The 22,401-nt window shown below is 36.2% G+C and overlaps 1 protein-coding gene across 5 annotated transcripts in view; it reads left to right on the forward strand.

The window, feature by feature from the left end:
- GRIK2 (glutamate ionotropic receptor kainate type subunit 2) overlaps positions 1-21,847 on the forward strand; it is a 612,718-nt gene extending 590,871 nt beyond the window's left edge. For 3 of the 5 annotated variants that reach the window (XM_073336872.2, XM_073336877.2, XM_073336873.1), the window contains 3 exons: positions 798-1,048; positions 8,598-8,775; positions 8,916-9,870. In XM_073336872.2, coding sequence (XP_073192973.1) covers positions 798-1,048; positions 8,598-8,775; positions 8,916-8,932 — 446 coding nt within the window. In that variant the 3' untranslated portion in view covers positions 8,933-9,870. Of the gene's footprint in view, positions 1-797; positions 1,049-8,597; positions 8,776-8,915; positions 9,871-16,708 lie in introns of those variants that run through there. The other 2 variants (XM_073336874.2, XM_073336875.2) reach the window with 2 other exon arrangements.
- The last annotated feature ends 554 nt before the right edge of the window (positions 21,848-22,401 follow it).

Here is a 22,401-nt window from a genome sequence, read left to right on the forward strand (position 1 = left end):
GAGTTAACATATCCAAACAGTCTTCACTCTGTTCCCTGTTGCTTCACTGCTTGGTATCCACCTTACTCTGCCCTCTTGATGTGAGGTTGATAAGTGCCTGGTAAATGTCATAGTTGTTCGATTATTTGTGATTTTAAACTTTTGCATACTGTGGTGGTTTGGCCTTGAAAGCTGCTGTTCTAGCTATGAGAAGTAAGCAACTGAAATGCTGTTTCTTGTATCAGTTCTTGTATGGGGTCTAGAAGCAAATAGTCTATAGTTTTAGATATGTTAAACTAAATAACTTGTAACTAATCCTATATTTGCTTGGTTGTACAGGGCTTAAGATTTCTGAAGTCCATACAAATGAGTGATGTTTAGAACGTTTTCATTTCCAAAATCACGTTACTTAGCTACAGGAATTGTAGTAATTGCATTTGCATCTATGCTCAGATACTGATATACATGCATAGAACCCGTATTTATAAGTGTACAAGATTAATTAGCTACTTAACCAGCCAGGTGTACAAGCAGTTACTGGATTTGTGTACACAAATTAGGTATTTTCATGAATAAATTAATCATGTATAAAAATGTGGGTTCAATTATATGCACTAACTTTGAAAACTGGCTCATATTCTGTGATCTGAAAAAGATTTTAAAAAACATCCTCTTTCCCCCACCAAACCATGCCTAAAAAATTGTGAATCATCACAAGGATTTTTTGTGTTATATCCTTCTCAGGACTAAACTAAAACATTTTTACTCTCCTGAAAATATACTTTGGTGCACTGCACGTTTCCTCTATTCTCTTGCAGGGTCTCCATACAGAGACAAGATCACTATAGCAATTCTTCAGCTGCAAGAGGAAGGCAAGCTCCACATGATGAAGGAGAAGTGGTGGAGAGGCAATGGTTGTCCAGAAGAGGAGAGTAAAGAGGCCAGTGCTCTGGGAGTTCAAAATATTGGTGGCATTTTCATCGTTCTGGCAGCTGGATTGGTGCTTTCTGTCTTTGTGGCAGTGGGGGAGTTTTTGTACAAATCAAAAAAAAATGCCCAGTTGGAAAAGGTAAATATTGTATTTTTCCATTTAATGTAATAATTTTTGTTATAATCAAATCAGTTTTTAAGCATTTTGATGATCCAATGACGGGCTATTCTGATATCCTTTATACCCTAGTATAGTATTTCTGTAACAAAGGTTCACAACAGAGCACCTGATGTGTCACATATACAGCTTTTAATTTGTCTTTAATATGTTTAATTGTAGCCAGCTTTCAGGACAAGTGACTATTTCTCCTCTTATACAAGCCTGAAAAAAGACAGCTTATTACTCCTGGAAGTTCACTGCAGTTAATTTTATGGATGAAGAAGAAATGAGAAACTGTAATTGGAAACAAATTAATCTTCTACAGATAAATCTGATTTTTAAAAGTCAAAACTGTGTATCAGTTCAAAGTCAGAAGTCTAGAAATGTCTCCATAGAAATGTCCTTTCCTGAAGACGTTCACACTTGACAAGTTGGTTTGGTGACATCTGGAAATTATTAGATCAATATTATTTTTTGTGGATTTACTACTGATTATAATTTGATCTCCTGTAACTTGAATTCATTCAGTTTTGAAACAGCTAGTGTTAACCTGTCCTGTACTGACCATTTGCACAAGTATGATAATTGAACTGTTGCTGGGTCTGCTATTTTCTTGCAGAATTCTTGGGTGCTATCATCATCTTTGCATAATAAATACGTATATGCACATATGTAACATCTAAAATTGAACTAAAGAGTATAGCTTTTATTTATATGCCATATTTTTAATTTACATTTAAAAACTTGGGAGAAAATGTGGTATATTTACCGGGTTTCTTTTTTCTTTTTTTCTTTTTTTTTTACATTTTTGAGGAGCTTTTGACCTCTGTTCATCCCTATTTTTATACTTTATTTTATTAAAATCAGTAGTAAATCCCAAAGGCATATTTGTATTGATATTGATTTTCAGATGCTACCTGTGAATTTTTGTAACTTGAAATATCACTCAGAAAAATCTAAGGCCTATCTTTTGAGACTTCTGAATTTATATGGATATACCTAGCTCTTTGTGTATGAAATCTTAATTTTTAGTAACATACTGCAAAAGAAAGCTTTGATACTAAACAACAAGGCAGTGTGAGGTCACAGGTTCCTAAACAAAATTTGGGCATGGGTAGATTTTATTAAGTTGTACAAAACTAATTATGGAGAGGAAAAGTGAATCCACTGATGCTCTAATTTATAAGAATATAGGAATATTCAATTCTGTCAACCTACTTCTGGAGTTTTGTATCTCAGAAACAAATTTCTTTTGAAAATTTACCATTTGTTTTATAATTAATTTGCATCACAATGTCTTTATCCACTTTAGAAGAAATTTACTTAATATGAACTTCAGTATATTTTGGTTTAAGTGATCTGAAAAAAAAAAAAATCCTCATTTACTAATCTAGGACTGTTTTGATGAGAATTTTATAATGTAAATTGATTAATGCTTTACAGGGGTTGAATGCATATTTCATCTTATATGCTATTATTAGGTATGAAGCTAACAGCATGACTTATCCTTGGATACTGCACCAGGAAGGTTAGGTGAGGAAGAAAATGTGACCTTGTCTGTGTTTCAGGGACTGATGCTACAAGCTCTCCATTTTTTGGAACAACCATTTTGGCCAATGGTAGCTCCACATGTGGGGCAGGGGCAGAGAGGATCAAGCTCTATGTTTGTAGCTAAGAAAACAAAATAAATGTAATAGATTTCAGTCTTTGAGCCCAAAGAGCAAATGGTCATTTGTTGATAAAATGTATGCCTGCAATATGTGGAATTGCACCTGCAACATGGGTAACTAATCAGGCCACTGCACATTTTGCATGCTTAATTTAGGTGCACTTTTTTCAGATTAGATGCTTTTTTTCTAAAATAGTCAATAACATTTCAATATTACGCCTTGACTTTCCAACTGGCTGTACAGGGGTAGATCCATGTGCCCATCAAATTCAGTGGGGTCCTACGTGGGGAGAGGGTCTGGCAGTGTGAAGCCTGTTGCAGTATAGATCCCTGTAAAATGAAGCTGTGTTCGAAAAAGCAGAAGCAAAACTCTCATTGTGCTATTTGTACCAATGCTTTTAAATTTAGTGGAATAGGGGCTCAGATCTTGCATGTACCTGATATACATGAAAAAACTTGCCAGGAACACATGTAACTAGTGGTGGTCTTTTTGAGAAAGAGTCAGACCTTACCTTCAGATACACGTTTGCATTCATTTCATCACAGTGTTCTCCAGGCACAGAGGAATTTGTATTTTATTGACTATTTTGAAAAGCAAAGACAAGAATGATCAGAGTAAAATTGTCAATCATTTGCACTCGCCTTGATTTATTTGTTTGAAAAAGATCAACAGTGTCCTAATCCACTAAGAATTCACTAGAATATACAAATCTGAAGAAATGAAAATCAGCAGTACATGGAGTCAGTTCTACTACCAGAAACCCATTGTGCTGAAAATGACTACTTACGTTACCAAGGGCAGAATGCACACTGGTAAATGTAAAAGTGGGAAGCTGTGCAGTTATATACCTGATCTATTTGTTTCATTGGACAAGATCAAGATCAGATGTTTTTGACAAATACAAGTCTGCAGTTGCAGATTCCACTGAAGTAAGAAGGAGTTCTGAATACTGAATGAGGCAGTCTGTGGTCCCTGAAAATGTTTGTAACAGAGACTGAGAAAGCAGGTTGAGATGAACTTTGCCATATACAACCTCTGCAAACCTGTTCAACAATTCCAACCATTTTAATGAGCTGCACAGTGTATGACAGAGCAACATACAGCCTTCCATGAACCACAGAAAAAGTAACAGTGATTTTACTAGTTATTTTAAATTCTGATCGAAAGTAAAAATTGAACAAATATTTGATTCACTTGATAGCCTGTACTTTATTCTGTGAAATCTTATGGGCTAAGTACTAAACCCAGCCTAGCAAAACTTCCACTGACTTCCCCTCAATGGGAGTTCTATCCTTGGATCTGTGACAATATACTATTTCCTTTCTTTATAGCAGAGGGTTAAAATTCCAGTCCAAGTGATGGAGCAAGATAAGTGGACACTGGAGTTTCCAAGATCTCTAAACTGCATTCCTTCAGATGTCCCGATATTATTGAGACCATCTGGATATTAGGGGTTTTATCTTATAGAGGACCCTATTATCCCCCTACACACCCATCCTGATTTTTCACACTTGCTATCTGGTCACCCTAGAGCAACCACAAGATGGCATATTGTATTTTTAGAAGGAAATGTAATTGCCAAATTTTAATAGAAATTATGTGTCAAAATGTCCACCTCTCTTCTTTCATTACAGTCTTTTCAAAAGCCAACCGTTGGTATCATTTCCTTATTGTTTATAATACAAACACACAATTATGTCATCTACTTGGAGACATGTTGTAAAGCAGACCTTTGTTCTCTGTGACAATCTTGACAATAAATGCTCAACCATTTGCATTTTATAATTGCTTCTCTAAGTAAATGACCTGCTCCCTGATTGTAACATTATGTTGACACTTAAAGGACAGTGAGTAAGCAATCTAAGAAACTGAAGCCATTTTAAACAATTACCAGTGTAATTATTGTTGATGTAATTGTTTCAGTGTGTCATAGTTTTAGCCTCATTACATATCGTTGTTTTTGTAAAGCTTGAGAGTTTTCAACGTCATGCTAGAAAAGAGAATGTTGATATTCAAAAACAGTAATGTTTAACATAATATATTGATGGTTCTTATTTTGATAATTTATTGAATTTGTTTCATTATTATCCTTTCAAAATATAATTCTTTGAGATTGTTTCCATTTAATACCATCCTCCCCTAGCTTTAGTGCCTACTGGGAATTATCAGGTACTATTGAATGAGGGAGCTGTGCATTTAATCTCTTTGGGGACAAATCACCCGGTACTTCTGCACAATGTAAGCCATAGGTGAAATTCATCCTAGAGCAGAAGACCACTGAAAGACCATACAGAACACTATTTTATGATAGTGCCACATGCAGAAAGGTATTGTACTTCCTATCCGTGCTAGCTACACATAGTTCAGTGAGCAGGGCAACTGTGGGCATGTGCTAGGAAAGTGGCCATGGAGCCAGCAGCTCCAGGCCCTATGTAAATGGTATGGAGGGACTGCAACTGCTATTTCAGATCACAGATTGAAAGGCAGCTGTGCTGCAGCCTTAAACACCAGCTCCAGGCCCTGCTTGCACTTCTCCGATGTAAAGTCCAAGAACTCTGGCTTTAATTTAATTGCTAACATGAGATAACATTTAATTTACTTGAAGAGAGCTTTTTACACAAGGATAAATTCCACACACTAGGATTTAGAATGCCCCTCTTTCATATGAGGTTTGGAAAAATGCTGGTCATCATTCACCTATCATTTAGTTTCACCGATAGTCAAACACAGAGTGTACATAATGTAGCTAATTTGTACCATAAATGGAACAGCCTTCCAGAAACAAGGTTATTATTATGGAAGTGTTGTGAACATGAAATATGCAAGTCAGAACATGTAGAAATCTGCTTTTCCTTTTTTTTTAATGGTTGTGTTCAAAGCCATGAAAATTGAAACTGATACAACAATTTCTGGTTTCAAATTTTACAATCCTTCTTCTATCCTTCCAGGCCTTTTTCTTCATCCTATCATTTTCTCAGATATGGCCAAATTCTTTTTTATTAAACTTTTCCTCACTGTTATTTGAAAAATTATAAAGAGGAATGAAATTAATTATATCAACATTATTACTGTTCAGAAAATATCCTGGTAGTTTAATTTTTAAAAAAAGCTTTGATAATATGGTCTGGGCTTTATAAAACTTTTGGATGAAGACCAAAGTAATTCCCAGCACCGTGATTTTTTTTTTTTCAGGGTCTGCAAGTTCAAAAGATTTTAAAGTTGAAGAGCATGTTCGTCAGCTGCAGATGAATAAAAAATGTAGGGATGGTTGGTAAATCAAACCTGGAGATCCAGGAAATGTATCCCAATAAACTTTATAAAAATACAAAATAATGATGCACCCTGAATTATATTATATTTTGCATTAGCATAACCGGAGAGTTCTTGTAGTTGGCTGGGAATAACAGATTCCCAGCTGTGACTGTTCATAAATGGAACATTTTCCCAACCTTGGTACATCTGCATTCTGCAGTTAGGCAGATGGAAAATTGGAAGCTCTTCTCATCCCTCAATCCCTGAGCTCCATAAGGAAGGACTGTACTGGTTTTGTGTGTATCTTTTTTTTTTTTTTTTGGTCTATACAGTGAGAGCTGAATTCTAATGCAGTGCCCTCTTTAAAATTGTTTTACTGCTTATATTGGAGGGATATTTTGCAATGGCAGGAAATGTAAAAAGAAAACCTTATGCTGTTAAAGATGTGAAAAGCCAAAAGTGTAACAAATAGAGCAAAACAATGGAAATGAAGATTTTTATTTCATTGACCTGACATTTTTCAAATAATTTTCAAACAATAAAACATTTAAAACGTGATCTCTATTTTGACTTTTGATTGTAGTTTAACAATGACAATGAACAATGACACAGAGGTATTTTGCTTTTAATTTGAATTCATTGAGAAGTATAAACAAGAGAATAGAGAAACACATTTTAAATTGTCTAGTTGATTATGGCCTCCTTGAGAATTATTTCACAGTATGGTCCTGATCCTGCAAGCCCATACATATGAATGTGACTTCAGTGGTCCAGAGGTCCTGCCTATCTGTGTGCTCATTGCAGGATCTGGTCTTAAATTCCAGTTTTGATTTATGAACATTTTTGATGCTTTCTACACAGATAAATTTAATGTTGCGTTTAAAAATTATCTTTGTCTGTTCCCTTTTTCATACCAGCTTTCCTCTTACCAAGGGAAGGTAGAAACTATAAAAAATGTAATTCTTGACTCTTCTTAAAAATGTTTCATTTGTTCTCAAGAGAATAAAATGTTACTATATTTCCAAAAATGCAAGTCCTCCTAATACTCATTGTTTCTCTTTTGATGTTACATCAAGTACGTCCTGTCTAAAAAATATCCTCATTTTATAAATGTTTGTGTTTACAGTTATTTACATTAAATGTAAGGGTAATACAAACGGTCAGAATATTGGGATGTCTCACAATTGAGTTCAGGTCAACCCCAGATCAAAATTAGGATATCTGTTAGTTTATTGTGGGTCTGTGAACTCACTCCAGTAGAGTGTTAGCACCCTCAACTGATTGGAGTTGGAGTTAAGACACCTCTGGTCCCTGCAACAGGAAATGCATTTTCATGTTGTATTAGCTAGCACAATCTGAGAGTGTATCATTTATCATTTGTCAGTTTTGCTAACACAGTGGAAACAATGTATATGAGATTAGTACTAACACTCTACTCAGTAGGATTCAAGGCCATGCCATATTTTTTTATGAAAAGTGCAATATAACCTCCTTCACCCCTAAAATGTATTAAATATTTTACAGTCAATATTTTGCTGATAATTTTAACTCAGCATTCACAAATATGCATAAAGATATTTAGACATAACTTCATAAAATGTGACTAGTCACCATTTCCAAAAGGCTCTATGTTGTATAATTATTTTTGTTTATTTGTTTTGAGATTTACACTGTATGCAAGTACATGGTGAATATTTTTGAACATAAGCTGTTGCATGTACAGCCTGCCCCAAAAGAAGGCTCAGTACACTTCTTGCAATTATTCCCTTACACTGTACCCTGAGGGACAAGAAACCTGAGCTCCATTGGACAAGCTGAATTCAGAACCATGATCAAGAATGATAAACCCTGAGTGACCAGACTTTCAAATCTAAAAGCTGATTGCAAAAGATCTCAGCTAGCTGCCTGACTTCAGTACAGCTAGGATCAGGCCCTGTAGGAAGACAGGGAAGCTCTTATGTAGCAAGAACCATAGCCATATAGCACCTCTAAATTAAAATAATACTTTGAATTGCACATTGAAGCATACAGCCAGTTCTGTGTTTTTTGTTATATATCTGCTTAGCATCAGCTCTGTGCCTGACCTGCTGTAATATGCTCCAATATTGCTAAGATCATCTAATAAGCATTCAGCAGCATTCTGCACTTACTTTAGTTTCTGACTTGTCCACAGTAGTAGTCCCATATAGAATGGATTGCAATAATCCAGACTGGAGGACACAAAGATCTGGATAACTGTGACAAGGTCTGCATCAGGTAGAAACTGTTGTCACTATCTACCCAAGCACAAAAGAGAAATGACAATCCTGGCCACTGGAAACACAGGATCACTCAGGAAACTGGAAGAACCCTGAGACTGCAAATCTCACTGTCAAGGTTGAACAGAACCTACAATAATGAGGGCAATCTTCTAAATGCTTCCCTTTATTTTTCCACTATAACAGCTATCTTCTCTGGATTGAACTTCAATCACACCCCTATTTCAGCCAGACACTGGAAGTGCAAAAGCCTGCACCATCCTGGTTTGACAAAACAGAGATGTAGGGCTGTATGTCATCTAAGGTTGATGGCATTGCAGCCCAAATTGTCTCATTATCTCCCCCCAGTGGCCTCACATACATGTTGAGAGGAAGGATGACAGAATGAAACCTTGTGGACTTCCGCATGAGAGAGAACCCTCGGGGCTGATGATCAATTGCCCTGTACCGTCCTCTGGGATCTCTCTGAGAAGGAAGAATGGAACCACACAAGTACAATCCCATCCACCCCAACTTAGGTCCACAGGTGAGTTAGCAAACCTCATGGTCAGTGCTATCAAAGTCTGCTGATAGATCTAAACGCAATCATCAATGAGAAACGTTTGTGCATCGCTAGGAGGATGATATCAACCAGGGGAACTAATGCAGTCTCCATGCCGTACACAGGTTGGAAACCAGATTGAATGGGGTCCAAGAAGTCGGAAGACTTCACCGCAAGTTTCACACTTACCAATGCCAGAAAAGGAAGGTTAGAGACTGGAGAGTAGCTGCCTAGATTGTTGTCATCAAGCAATAGTTCATTGAACATGACCATAAACTCTGTCGATTTGAGGGAAGTTGCACCTTGCCCTCCCATTAGGACACAATAACTATCTATAATAGAGTGGTCTATTGCTCTGCTTGATTTTACCAGTAATGAGTGGAAAAGGATCATCTTGTAGGTCATGGGCCTAAACTCATCCAGCACCTCTAGAATCTCAGTGAGCACAACTCGTTGAAACTTGTAGGCAGAGAAGATGTTGTATTAGTCATCCCCAGCATAGTTTTGTTACTATGGGAGAGGGAAATCAAGTCAGATTCTGATTGATTTTCTCCACAAGATAGATAGAAAGTTCTTTATCACAATCAACATTCAACTCTGTTTCAAAGTGACGCCTCCCCCAGCTCCACCAAGCTGTCTATCACTTGGAATAATTCTACTGGTCAGGACTTCATGAATACTATGGTGAAGGAAAAGCTTTCTCAACCACCACAAGAAACGTATGGACTCAGATCGTTTTACATTTGCCTTGTTTTGTTTTCAGTCTCTGCTCAAACCTCCCACTGATTTTGATTTGAAATCCTAACTACTTAATTCAGATCCTGATCCATGATCTGGCAAAAGAGCTGGCTATCCTTAAATAGAAAGTGTATTTGTGAATACTGCAGTTAATTGCTCTCATACTTAGCTTGCAGAATACTTGAACGCTACACTTGCACTGGACCAAGAATGTATACAGTGGAAAATTCTGTATAACAATATGCCATTTTTAATGCACGATTTTTAGAGAACATATGACCTTAAGTCAACTCTTCTTGTCCAAATGTATATTGGTTGCTAGCATTCTAAAAATATTATTGGTGCAGATATGTTTTTAAATATAAATTGAAAGTGAAATGGTTCAAAGTGCAATTTATTTTCCCTCTTTCTACCCCATCCTCATAAGTTTGTTTCTTATATTCCATTAGTTGCTGCAATGTCTGTAATTGCATCTGTCCTGTGGAAACATTTTTTCTAGGATTTGTGTTTGTCTTTGCATATAAGAGACTGGAATGACAGGTCCTCACTATACATCATTCAAAATCCTTGGGGAAGTGGCATATGGAAGCAGAAACTGATTAGAAAGGAGGCTCAGGGCAGGGCTATGAATCCACTCTCAGCCAACTTCTACAAGATGAAAACCAGTTTGATTGATATGTCCTAGTAGATGTTAGAACATTGACCCATAACATCTGATTTAAGCTGCAGGATTACTGCCATTACTGCTTTAAGAAATTTTAACAAGGCTTCAAATAATATCTGACATGCAAGGCTGGAGGTAATGAACTTCTGAGTAAATCTTGTCATTTCATACTGGATTTCGACAGTCAATTTTACACTAACTCCATCAAAGAAGAAAGGAGACAGATTTATAAAAAAGCAAATCATTGAGTCTTTTTCTTTAATAATAATAGAAAAAGAATAATGCTGGTTTAATTCAGAATTTGAGACACAGCTATACCATTTCTGTCTTTTTTTCATAATATTTTGTTTCCAGGCAATGTTTGTACTGGTGGTTTGTTCATTATTTCCATTTGTTTTTCTTGATCTAAAGCATATATTTTCTGCATTGACTTTGTGCTCTCATGCTTTGATATTTATGGGTGCAATAATTATTGCTCTTTTTACAGTCATTAGAAGCAAAATTTATAGTGATTCATAATGTTGGGTCTGAGGAGTATTAATGTGGTTTCTAATTTCTTTTCCTCTACACGTGATATATAGCAATATAAGAAAACTGTATTAAAAACTGTCCAACATTGGTATTCATGCTTGTGGGTATGCAAACCCACATTATTTCAGGCTCCAGAATGGGCACAAACTGTCTGCATAGATTGTAAACAATGGTAAGAAATGATTATACTGAAACCATATGAGCTGGCAGCTGTGACATGGGGTGAAGTAGATACAGCTTAATTCTTTACACTTCATAAGGAGCTGAGCTCTGGCAAAGTCCCTTTGTGTCAGAGGCTGAAGGACATACAACGCTAATGCTGATTAAAACTTTATTTTGAACACTTTAACCTTCTGACTATAAATGCAGTACTTTCCCACCCAATGTTATATATTGATTATTAATTTTGCTATAGTAACTACATTTAACTCTGAGAATGTGTGTAGAATTTTAAACTTTTTTTTCAAATCATCTGCTATCTGATTCTCTCTAAAATGACTTTCAGGCAACATTTACTTATGGTTACATTTAGCAAGACGGCTTAGAGGTAGCCAAAATTCAATAATTGTGGATGTTTTTGTAACATGCCTGAGGTCCAGAAGGTAAGTAAGGGGCAAAAGGTTATTATCTTTGAAAAATTGTTCAGGATGTATTCAAAGAGCTCATCTTCAAGCTGGAGAAGCATTTCTAAAATACATCTTGCAATCTTGCCAAACTTTGGAGATTTTCTAACAATAATATAATTTGAAAAAACATTTGAAATTGGGAAAAACATTTGATTACATCTTCTAAAATCCTCTCAGAAAATAGTGTAATCTACCAATTACAAAAAGCAGTGTATAGCTTCTTTCTTACTCCATGTGTTACTGCTCCCAAAGGTGTAACCTAACAATGTACAGTTCTTTGAAAAAAAAATGAATTTTCTGTAGGCAGAAAAATATGAGTTGGTGGGAGTTAAGAGGGATCAGGGTAGAATTTTTAATTAAAGAAATGCCAAACAGAGAGTAATCCTTTGTAAACCGTTCTGCACGTTACTTTGCACAACATAGGAAAATGCCCTCTTCCTCTTTTCCTCGAACCCACTTTGCAACCAAAGAAAATCAAAGGTGCAAGTTGTGAACTTTTATATAGCCTGAAGTGGAGAATCAATTATAAAGATGCTTTTAGCAGAGAATTAAATTTACAAGAAGAATGTGTCTGTTTCTCTTAATGATTGGTCACAAAAAGAGTACTTTCTGGGAGTGCAACTTCTTATTATTTTCAGGCACATAATATGTTTAATATATAGTTGTCATAAAAAAGTTAATGCTTTAAAAAGTTAATGCTCTACGTTTCAGTGAATATAATGTTTAACTCTTTTAAGTACAACATATGGGGATAAGTTTGCATGAACTTAGACAAACTAATTTGAAAGTTCAGGGCAGGAGAAACTTGTATATACTATGTATTCTCTTAGATTAAATGTAATTATTGACATGACCAATTTATTATCTGCATCATAAAACTGTCAGACTTTAAAATGATCTTCATTTTATGGAGCTCATTTTAACAAATATTGAGATTTAGGAGTAAGCCCTAGAGTCTTATGTGTTGGCCCTTTTTCTTGAGATCTGGGTTTTGGTGAGTATTTGGTACACTAAGTATGTGTGACAACAGATATTAGAGGTTTACAGCACGGTATATTAAGAAACAGGATGAGGAGTTTAGTTGTAGGAATGGGAGAGGTCAACATATATCATTGCCATCTCAAACAATATTTTAAAAGCATTTCAGATGGAAACATTCAATTGTAGAAATTAGGGCTGTCGATTAATCACAGTTAACTCACGCGATTAACTAAAAAAAAAAAGTAATTACAATTCATTGCCATTTTAATCACACTATTAAATAATAGAATACCAATTGAAATTTAGTAAATATTTTGGATGTTTTTTCTACATTTTAATATATATTGTATTCTGTGTTGTAATTGAAATCAAAGTATATATTATTTTTGATTACAATCATTTGCACTGTAAAAATGATAAACAAAGGAAAGTAGTTTTCAATTCACCTCATACAGGTACCGTAGTGCAATCTCTTTGTTATGAAAGTGCAACTTACAAATATAGATTTTTTTTTGGTTACATAACTGCCCTCAAAAACAAAACAATGCAAAACTGCAGAGCCTACAAATACACTCAGTTCTACTTCTTGTTCAGCCAATTGCTGAGACAAACACATTTATTTTCATTTACAGGAGATAATGCTGCCCTCCTCTTATTTACAATGGCACCAGAAAGTGAGAACATGCATTTTCATGGCACTTTTGTAGTCTGCATTGCAAGGTATTTATGTGCCAGATATGCTAAACATTCGTTTACCCCTTCATGCTTCGGCCACCATTCCAGAGGACAATCTTCCATGCTGATGACGCTCATTAAAAAAATGTGTTAATTACATTTGTGATTGAACTCCTTGGGGGAGAATTGTATGTCCCCTGCTCTGTTTTACCTTCATTCTGCCATATATTTTGTGTAGTAGCAGTCTCGGATGATGACCCAGCACATGTTCATTTTAAGAACACTTTTACTGCAGAGTTGACAAAATGCAAAGAAGTTACCAATGTGAGACTTCTAAAGCTAGCTACAGCACTTGACCCAAGGTTTAAGAATCTGAAGTGCCTTCCAAAATCTAAGAGGAACGAGATGTAAGCATGCTTTCAGAAGTCTTAAAAAAGCAACGCTCCAATGTGGAAACTACAGAACCCGAACCACCAAAAAAGAAAATCAACCTTCTGCTGGTGGCATCTGTCTCAGATGATGAAAATGAACATGCGTCGGTCCACACTCCTTTGGATTGTTATCGAGCAGAATCCCTCATCAGCATGGACACTTGTGCCCTGGAATGGTGGTTGAAGCATGAAGGGACATATGAATCTTTAGCATTTGGCACGTAAATATCTTGCGACGCCGGCTACAACAGTACCATGAGAATGCCTGTTTTCACTTTCAGGTGAGAAGAAGCGGGCAGCTGAGTGATTTGTCTGAGTGATTGGCTGAACAAGAAGCAGGAGTGAGTGGACTTGCAGGCTCTAAAGTTTTACATGGTTTTATTTTGAATGCAGGGTTTTTGGTACATAATTCTACATTTGTAAATTCAACTTTCAAGATAAAGAGATTGCACTACAGTACTTGTATTAGGTAAATTGAAAAATACTACTTTTCATTTTTACAGTGCAAATACTTGTAATCAAAATAAATATAAAGGGAACACTGTACACTTTGTATTCTGTGTTGTAATTGAAATCAATATATTTGAAAATGTAGAAAACATCCAAAATATTTAAATAATTGGTATTCTATTGCTTAACAGTATGATTAATCACAATCAATTTTTTTAATCACTTGACAGCCCTAATAGAAATGTAGTATTTCTAAGAACATAGGTTCAACTTCACCAGTACACCCTAGCTGCTTTTTGCAAAAGACAAAAACAAAGACATTGTAACACCAATTCATATTGTTTTCAGAATGCTATGTGCCACGATATTGGCAATGAGAATGTTCATCTTTTCACCTCTTGACCACCTTTGGAATCCTATTCAGTGATAGTGACTGAATGTTGGTACTTTCTGCCAAATTTTTAGTAACCTATGCTCAGTGCGTTCGTGGTTTCAATCCAGCTGTAGAGGGACAGAAATCTATTCCATAAAAGCCCCAATCTTTTCAGAGCTCTTGTTCAGCATCTTACCAGAGAAACTAAGCGATAAAATTTTCAAAAGTGATGTAGGAGACTAATACTTATTTTCAGAAGTGATTTAAACACTTCAGAGACTATATGCCATTGGCTTTCAATAAGACTTAGGCTCCTAATTGCCTAAGTCACTTTTGAAAATAGGAACTTGGCTCTTAAGTCACTTAGGTCCATTTTGAAAATTTTAGGTGAGCTCTTAAACTGAAGCATGAATTTTCCTTGGACATGTTCCTTCCGTGGACAAGGCTGGAACATGGTGGTGGGACAGATGAGTCAGACTGCACTGTTACTACTTTTTTCTTGAATAAAGAGAGGGCTTTGGGGTAGATTTTCCAAGGCACAAGTGGGAGTTAAATGCCCACCTTTTCTAGACTTTCATTGGGAATTGGACGTCTAACTCCCTGTTTCCCATTGAAAATCCCCCTTTTGTATCCAAGGCTTTATATCTTTCTCAAGCACTAAATTCACTAATTTACAAAACATGTGCATAAAATATTGTAGTAATAAATTGTATCCAGAAGATAAGAGCAAGGATTCCTGTCACAAGTGTAATCCCAAGAATACATTGTAGTGCATGGGTACTACCAACCACTATTTTTTGGAGAAAATTGTTCTTAATAGGAAAAAGTAAACCTTACAGTAGACATATGCTTAAGTTGGAGCGTATCATTGCTCCTTGAATTATTACCACTTTGTGGCCTGGGTTTATTTTGAAAAGATATTTTCATTTGTGCTCACTTGTTAATATATATTTTTTTATTCTGATGAGCTTGTTATGGCACTGGAATAAAACAAAAGCCAAGGACACAGCTCAGCCCATCTCTGCTTTGACCATTTCTAATCTAGGTCTGTTCTGCACACTTCCCTCTTGCTGCACTGAGAGTCAGCAGTAATAACCAAATTTCAAAGGAATTGTAAGGCTTCATTTAGAACTTGTGAACTCATGTAGAGTGAGTTATTTACAAATCAAACAAGAACCCTGAGGCTAGGAAAAAGTGAACAAGGTGAATATTCACTGCTGACCTATCACAAATCACATAAAAGTAGATACTGGTTAGGAGTTGCTTAACACAATTCAAGAATCTGTTTTAGGAGGGTTTGTCCCACCTGGGTTTCACGTGACCTCGTATGACCTCCACAAAGGGCTAGATTGTAATTTGGCAATCTGTCTTGAATGAGGGGCAGTATGTTGCTGAGCTCAGAGAGTCATAATTTCTCTCACACTGGCCCCTTGCTCTCAGGAGGAGTAAGTTACTTCACCCATCTTCATGGGACAGTTTACTCCCCACAATGTGACTGAACTATTGGATCTTGAGAGTGTGGCAGGGGTGGGGAAGGAGAAGAGTTCAGACCCAAGGTCCTCCCATCTTCACTTTCCTCCCTGCACATAATGCAGTATTGGTTAAGCAGCTGTGATCAAAGTCTGAATGCTGCTGAGCAAGTGTGTAAGGAGGGCCTTATGTTGCCTTACTTCTTTGTACAGATAAGTAAGGTTCTGACGATCCAGCCCATATGGGGAACATGCAGTAAACATCTACCTAACAGGTTGTTCTCAGGAGTTTATGCACCTCAGTTTCAAACTAAATCTACTATTTTACTTGCAAATCCTCTTCTCTGAACAATATTCTTCTGTGAACAACAGCTCTTCTGACTATTGCAGATTTGAAGCTAAAGAGATGCAAAATAAGATATTGGGTATTTGTTTTCCATTTAACTTCAGACATGACTGTTGACCTCAAGTTCTGCCTTATTTAAATTTAATTTAAAGTTAATTTAAGCTAACTTTACACAAAACATTTATAAGTTTCTGAAAAGCAGCAACTCAGATTTTATAGGACTGAAATACATTATTTTGAAAATATAAAGCAGGGAGATTTGCAGAGTATTTAGCGAACATGTACATTGAAACTTTAACCTGTAAGGCTAAACTATGCTAACAGAGCATCTGTCTGAAATCTCTTTACATATAATGTGCATCACGAGACACTAGTTGGCAGATAAATAATTGTAGAGACAAGGTGAAATTTTCAATGAGCCATCACAGCTTGATAAGTCATTTTAATTATTATGTGATGCATATTTAAAAGACAGCAATTTGTTATGAGCTGCAGGCTGAAACATGGCAAACTGACAAGGCTGTTCCAAAAGAGTGAATCTGCTTCTAGACATTGCAACTTTATTTTCTTACAACTGTTTTTTTTTCTTTCTTCCTTCTTCTTCTTCTCCTCATCCTTAAATTTCCCCCTATAGAGGTCCTTCTGTAGTGCCATGGTAGAGGAGCTGAGGATGTCTCTGAAGTGTCAACGTCGGTTAAAACACAAACCACAGGCCCCTGTTATTGTGAAAACAGAAGAAGTTATCAACATGCACACGTTTAATGACAGAAGGTTGCCAGGTAAAGAAACCATGGCATAGAGCTGGGAGGCCAAATACCCCAAGCACAAACTGTCGTCTTCTTTTTTTTCAAACAACTTTGCGAGAATGTTTCCTGTGGAAATATGCAACCTGTGCAAAATAAAATGAGTTACCTCATGCCGCTGTGTCTATGAACTAGAGACTCAATGATCTAAGCAGTTGCAATGGCCAGACTCGAATCACAAGCGTCATGGATCAACCAAGTTATGCAGGGGTTACACTGTTTGTCATGGGTTCCACCATTATGAATGAATGAATGTTTCATGTGAGTTTTGTGGCTGATTTCAAATGCAGTCTTAGTGAGAAATTGCAGGTTCCTTTTGAAGTTCAACTGTTGCCAGGTGGTGGAGAATAAACGTCTGACATAGTAACTAACCACCGAAGGAGTCTTCAAACAGTAATGTCTCAAAACAGAGTATGTTCTTGAGAACTTTCAAGCATAGAAGAGTTACTATTTGCTGGCCTATATCTACAAACTGTAACTGCCAGCTGCAGAGGCGATATGAGCTTACTGGATGGGAGGAGTTTTAAAGCAAAGGAAATCTGAATCTCATGAATAGGATAAAAATGGGGATGCTAACCTGCTTTTGGACTGTGTCTGTGTCAATGATCAAAATAAAAAAATGTCAGTAAAAAAGGCAGTAATAATTTCCTTTTAATTTACTTGGGCTGGAATTTTGATGTGTGAAAACCATAAAGTTGACCCAATTTTTGATGACATAAAATTGACAAAGAAATGTATCTTACAATCTTTAGCTGTAAGCAATTACTTTGTTCTTTAATTGTAAAAGAGAAAAATAAAGTGTATTTGGCACATAGAAGGCCTGTATTTTAGCCAAAAAGAGTTGTGAAACCCTTGGTCCTGCTACTAATTGAACTCAATGGAGCCTGTGCAATTCTTGCTAATAGTGAAAAGGGGATTGGTCACCTAAAAGAAGTGAATGTGGAGAACTTTAAAGAGGACTGCATTTATCAATACGGTCACAGTGTTAAATGAACAAAATTCTTGAGCAGTTTTTTTTTCAAAAAAATGTTCAGGTTTATTTGTGGAAATGCAAGATTTCTATGAAAATAGTTTTTTGTATGGAAATTTTTGTAATACTTTTTATCAACAAAATAAGAACATGCGTTCTGGCCGGGGGTGTGATGCCAAGCATGAATGGTAGTGCGTGTGCATCACCAACGTTTGGTGAAAACTATTTTTATCAAGAAAAAGGAATCTTAGAAGAGAAATATTTTCAAGTTAGATAATAAAGCTAAGTGCACTACCAGCACTGCTTACCATGCTACACTCCTGGTTTCCACTAGGCTGATAACCTACTGTAATGAACGATTGTGTGTAAATGGTAAAAGACACAAAACTCTTGGCCACATTGTGATAACAGTTGAAGTGCACACAGTTTGCTGTTTGAATCCAATGCACAAAATTAAAAAAAAAAAGCATTAAAATTATGTCAGTTTTAGTTGTTTTGTTTTTTTGCTGTGTGATTTGAGCAATGTATGTACAGTACTTTGTGTCAGTTCTGCTACTTATAGCAATCTCAGTTGAGGGCCCAATCCTACAAACACTTGCTGCTGAGCATAAGCCAGTGACTTCTTTGGGACTGCTGTACATCTCCTGCTATGGACACCTATTGCAGGGTTAGGCCCTTAGTTGGTACAAACCTAATTTACCCATCCTGCTTGTAGTGGGTTTCAGGACATAACATTTTGAAAAAAACTGCCCCACTGACGTTAAATCTTGCACCCTGTAAATTTGTATCCTGAAAATGCAGCAAAACGTATAATTCTAGGAACGTTATGCCTACTACCAAAGTTTATAAAGATGTTTGGTTTTTTAGTTCAGGAAAAAACATTTTCTTTGGCTATTTTATTTATTTATTTATTTAATCTATAACAAACAGTTCTAGAACTAAAGGAATAAGAAATCGGTCATCGGTGAGGAAAGTGAATAGTTGTTTACGCAAGGCACAATTTTATGTTATCATCCAAAAGAATTATTCTATAACGTTTCACTTTTCCAGTACAAAAGTATAATATAGATCACCAACATTGCAGGGGTTATAATATGCTATTTGGGATTTTGGGTATACTATCCAATTCCCATAAATTTTCATATGCATTGAGCTGGCCATTTTCATCATGATTAGGCATCAGGAAAATAAAATCTCTGCTTGTGAGAGTTTCATCCCATTGATGTGGTATAAAGAACAGGTTATTTTTGTCAAAATAAACAAAACATAAAATAAAATAAAAACACCTTCAGCAAAGGTTCTGAAAAAATATATATAGTTAAATAATGCACATTTAAACAAGTTCAATTTTTAAATAAAAAGGAAAAAAAAAGTAACTGTCATACAGGACAATGGAAACTCCTAATTATGATGGTTTGGAATGGTAAAATATTGGCTATTGCATTGACTGATGATTTACAATAAAATTTGTAAAGTCATAAAGCATAATGTTGTATTATATTCAGACTAACCTTTTTTTCTCCATTTAAGGATGTTGAAATAAGCAGGAGTTTCATTCTCCCCTTGATCCACATGGGTAATTCTCATTATCATTAATGTGAGCCACAGTAAGTCTGAAAAGGCAGGAAAATGCCCCATATATATCATTTGGGACAAAAACCCCTAAGGAATGGGGAATATTAAAACTGAAAACAATATGGATTAATTTGCATCTCAGTGAGAACATGCAGCCTTCAATGGCAAGAGAAGCATACAAAATAACTGGTAATTGGAGATTTGAATATCAAGACCAGAATGGATGGCTCAACAGACTCACTGGGATAATGGCATAATTTGAATGTATACTCTCACCCATTTATGTTTATTGATGTGAGCTGGTAATGATTTTTGTTTTTAGAGAATCAAAGAATTTAAATAAAAAAATGACTAACACACACAGTAGTCCCCAAAGCAGCAGAAAATGTCATGCATTGCTATACATCCCCAAAAGCTCAATGGATCATTTTCCCATCAATACTATGGATGCAGTTCCCTATCCTGAGAGGGAAAACACCATTTCGAATGGCAAGGGCCAGATCCTCAGCTGGTGTAAGTTGTGATAGCTCTGTAGCTCTGTTAAAATCAATGGAGCTACACCTATTTACGCTAAGTGGGCATCTGGCTCTTGCAGATGCAGTCAGACTTTACTCAGTTCAGCTGTTTTATGTGGGGGTTTTTATACAAGAGATCAATATGTCCATTGATTTCTCAGAAAGGGATGGTTGCTTTTTCTCTGGCTGATCTTGATTGTTAGTCCAGAGAAGAGTTTTAAAGCAGCTATAATTCAGCTATGAGGATCTACCTGGATGATTAAAAAAAAATAAGAAATGAATTCTTCAGGTGACATTCCCTTTCTTTAAACTTTAATTAATGTACAGGTCTGCAATCTTTAAGGATTCCCAGGATCCAAGTGTGAAATCTTCAGATTTGCCTCTTAGCACATTTCTTTAGAACCTTTAGTTGGGCACAGGCAACTATTTAGATACAAAAAGAAATGACAAAGTATATTTAACTCTACGTGTTTATGAGGAATCTAGTTTTGGGCAGGACTGGAAGTAGAAATCCTGGGCCTCAGCTGAAATCATTAGAGATAAGCTGATTTACATCAATCTGGCTCATTATACCAAGATACACTACTGCAAGAAGAACGAGGAGTACTTGTAGCACCTTAAAGACTAACAAGTCTCTTAGATTTAGAGGATGCCACAAGTACTCCTTGTTCTTTTTGCTGATACAGACTAACACGGCTACCACTCTGACTAGTGCAAGAGACACTGCTCTTGTAATATTCCCAGGCTGGAAGAAACCAGAAAGTGCCGGCAGTTTTGTGAGAGATTTTATTCTTGTGAGGTTTCCAGCCCAATTTTTTTAACTGAAGAGCTTAATGCAGGAGTGGCGAATCTTCAAGTTTGCACCTGAATTTCTGGGGACTTATCAGAACCTGCCCTTCTCAGGTTCACCTTTCACTTCTTCCAAAGAAGCATCATTCAATGATTTTTAAAAAATAATAATAAGTTGACTGGATAATATGACAGAATGTGAAGGACATGATGGAGAATGGAAGAAACTAACTAAATAAATTTGAAATGGGAAAAATGCCATGATATTTTACAAAATAAAGAGGTATCAAACCAGATAATAGCACAGAACGAGAGAGACAGGAGGCATATGCCATATGGATCATTTCTGCAGAATAATGCTTAAGTCTGGTAAAAATGTGCCAATCATGGAGCAGCTCATGACCACTTCACCTTATCCCCAGATAAAGGAGACCCATCACAAAATATAGTGGGTTAAATCCTTGCTACACTGAAATCAGTGACAAAATTCCCATTGACTTCAATGTGACCAAGATTTCATCCAGAATCTCCAAAAATGGTAAATTTATTCGGCTAAATGTACAATGACCGAAACATAGAGGCCAAAGTATGACACTAGCATTTCTGTCTTCAAGCCTGCCTTCAGGTTTACAGGTACAATTTGCCTTGTGTCATAGATTCATATTTTTGAGTCCAGAAATGTCCACAATGGTCATCTAGTTTGTTCTCGGGCATGAATTCCTTGGTGTCCTCTTCCTACTTCCTTCATGCTGTCCTCTACACCTTTCTGATGTGTCCACTAAGCTCTTTCTTTTCCGCCTTTTAAATCTCTTCCCAAAACCCATATCTTCAAGCTGTCCTATAATCCGTAGCTCCAGTTAAACCAATGTTACTCAGAACACCTCATCTCCCTTGTTTGTAACCTCCAAGGGCACATACACTAGCCTTTCATGTGACTGTAATCTTATTGTCCTTCTTTTTATTTTTCTTCCTGTTCCCTGCCTCTATCTCTTCCTCCTGTTTTTCTTGTATTTGCCTAGATTGTACGCTCTTCGTGGGCAGGGAATCTATCTTTTATTTGTTATATGAAGCACCATGCACCTCTACGGAGCGATAAATAATAAAAATAAGACCTTTTTAAATTGTTTGAAGTGATACTGATCTGATTGCCTGCCAGTCTAACACTCTGAGGGTCCTGGATCATAACTGGGGGGCCAATGCATTATACAAATAATTATAGTAAAAAGTCAATTGACAGGACCCATCACTCTGACTTACACATCAGTGGGAATTACCCTACAGAATAACGGTACAATAGCCAAAACATAACGGAAATAAAACTTATGTAACATAGATCCTCATGTACTGATCTACTTAACAGCAGTTTTACTACTCATTCTATCTCATTTAAGGATGGGCCAACCAATTCAGATTACATAAAACTGAGAACTTGTCAGAAGCTTAGTCCAAATCTCACATCCTAACTTATTTCAGGTTTGGAAAACAAGCAGTGAAATAACTCCTCTCTTACCTTGACCCAAAATTGGCTTCATTCCTTTGCTGAAATCCATCTAATTGTTGAGCAAATCTAGCAAATTTTCCAATACCACAAGTATGCACTAAATCCGTTGTGCAAAGGAATTCTTTGCTAATGATAGAACTGCAGAAAATAGAGAAGGCCTCTTGAGTAGGGATA

The sequence above is a fragment of the Lepidochelys kempii genome, chromosome 3 (genome assembly GCF_965140285.1).
Source record: "Lepidochelys kempii isolate rLepKem1 chromosome 3, rLepKem1.hap1, whole genome shotgun sequence".
NCBI classification, from domain to species: Eukaryota; Metazoa; Chordata; order Testudines; family Cheloniidae; genus Lepidochelys; species Lepidochelys kempii.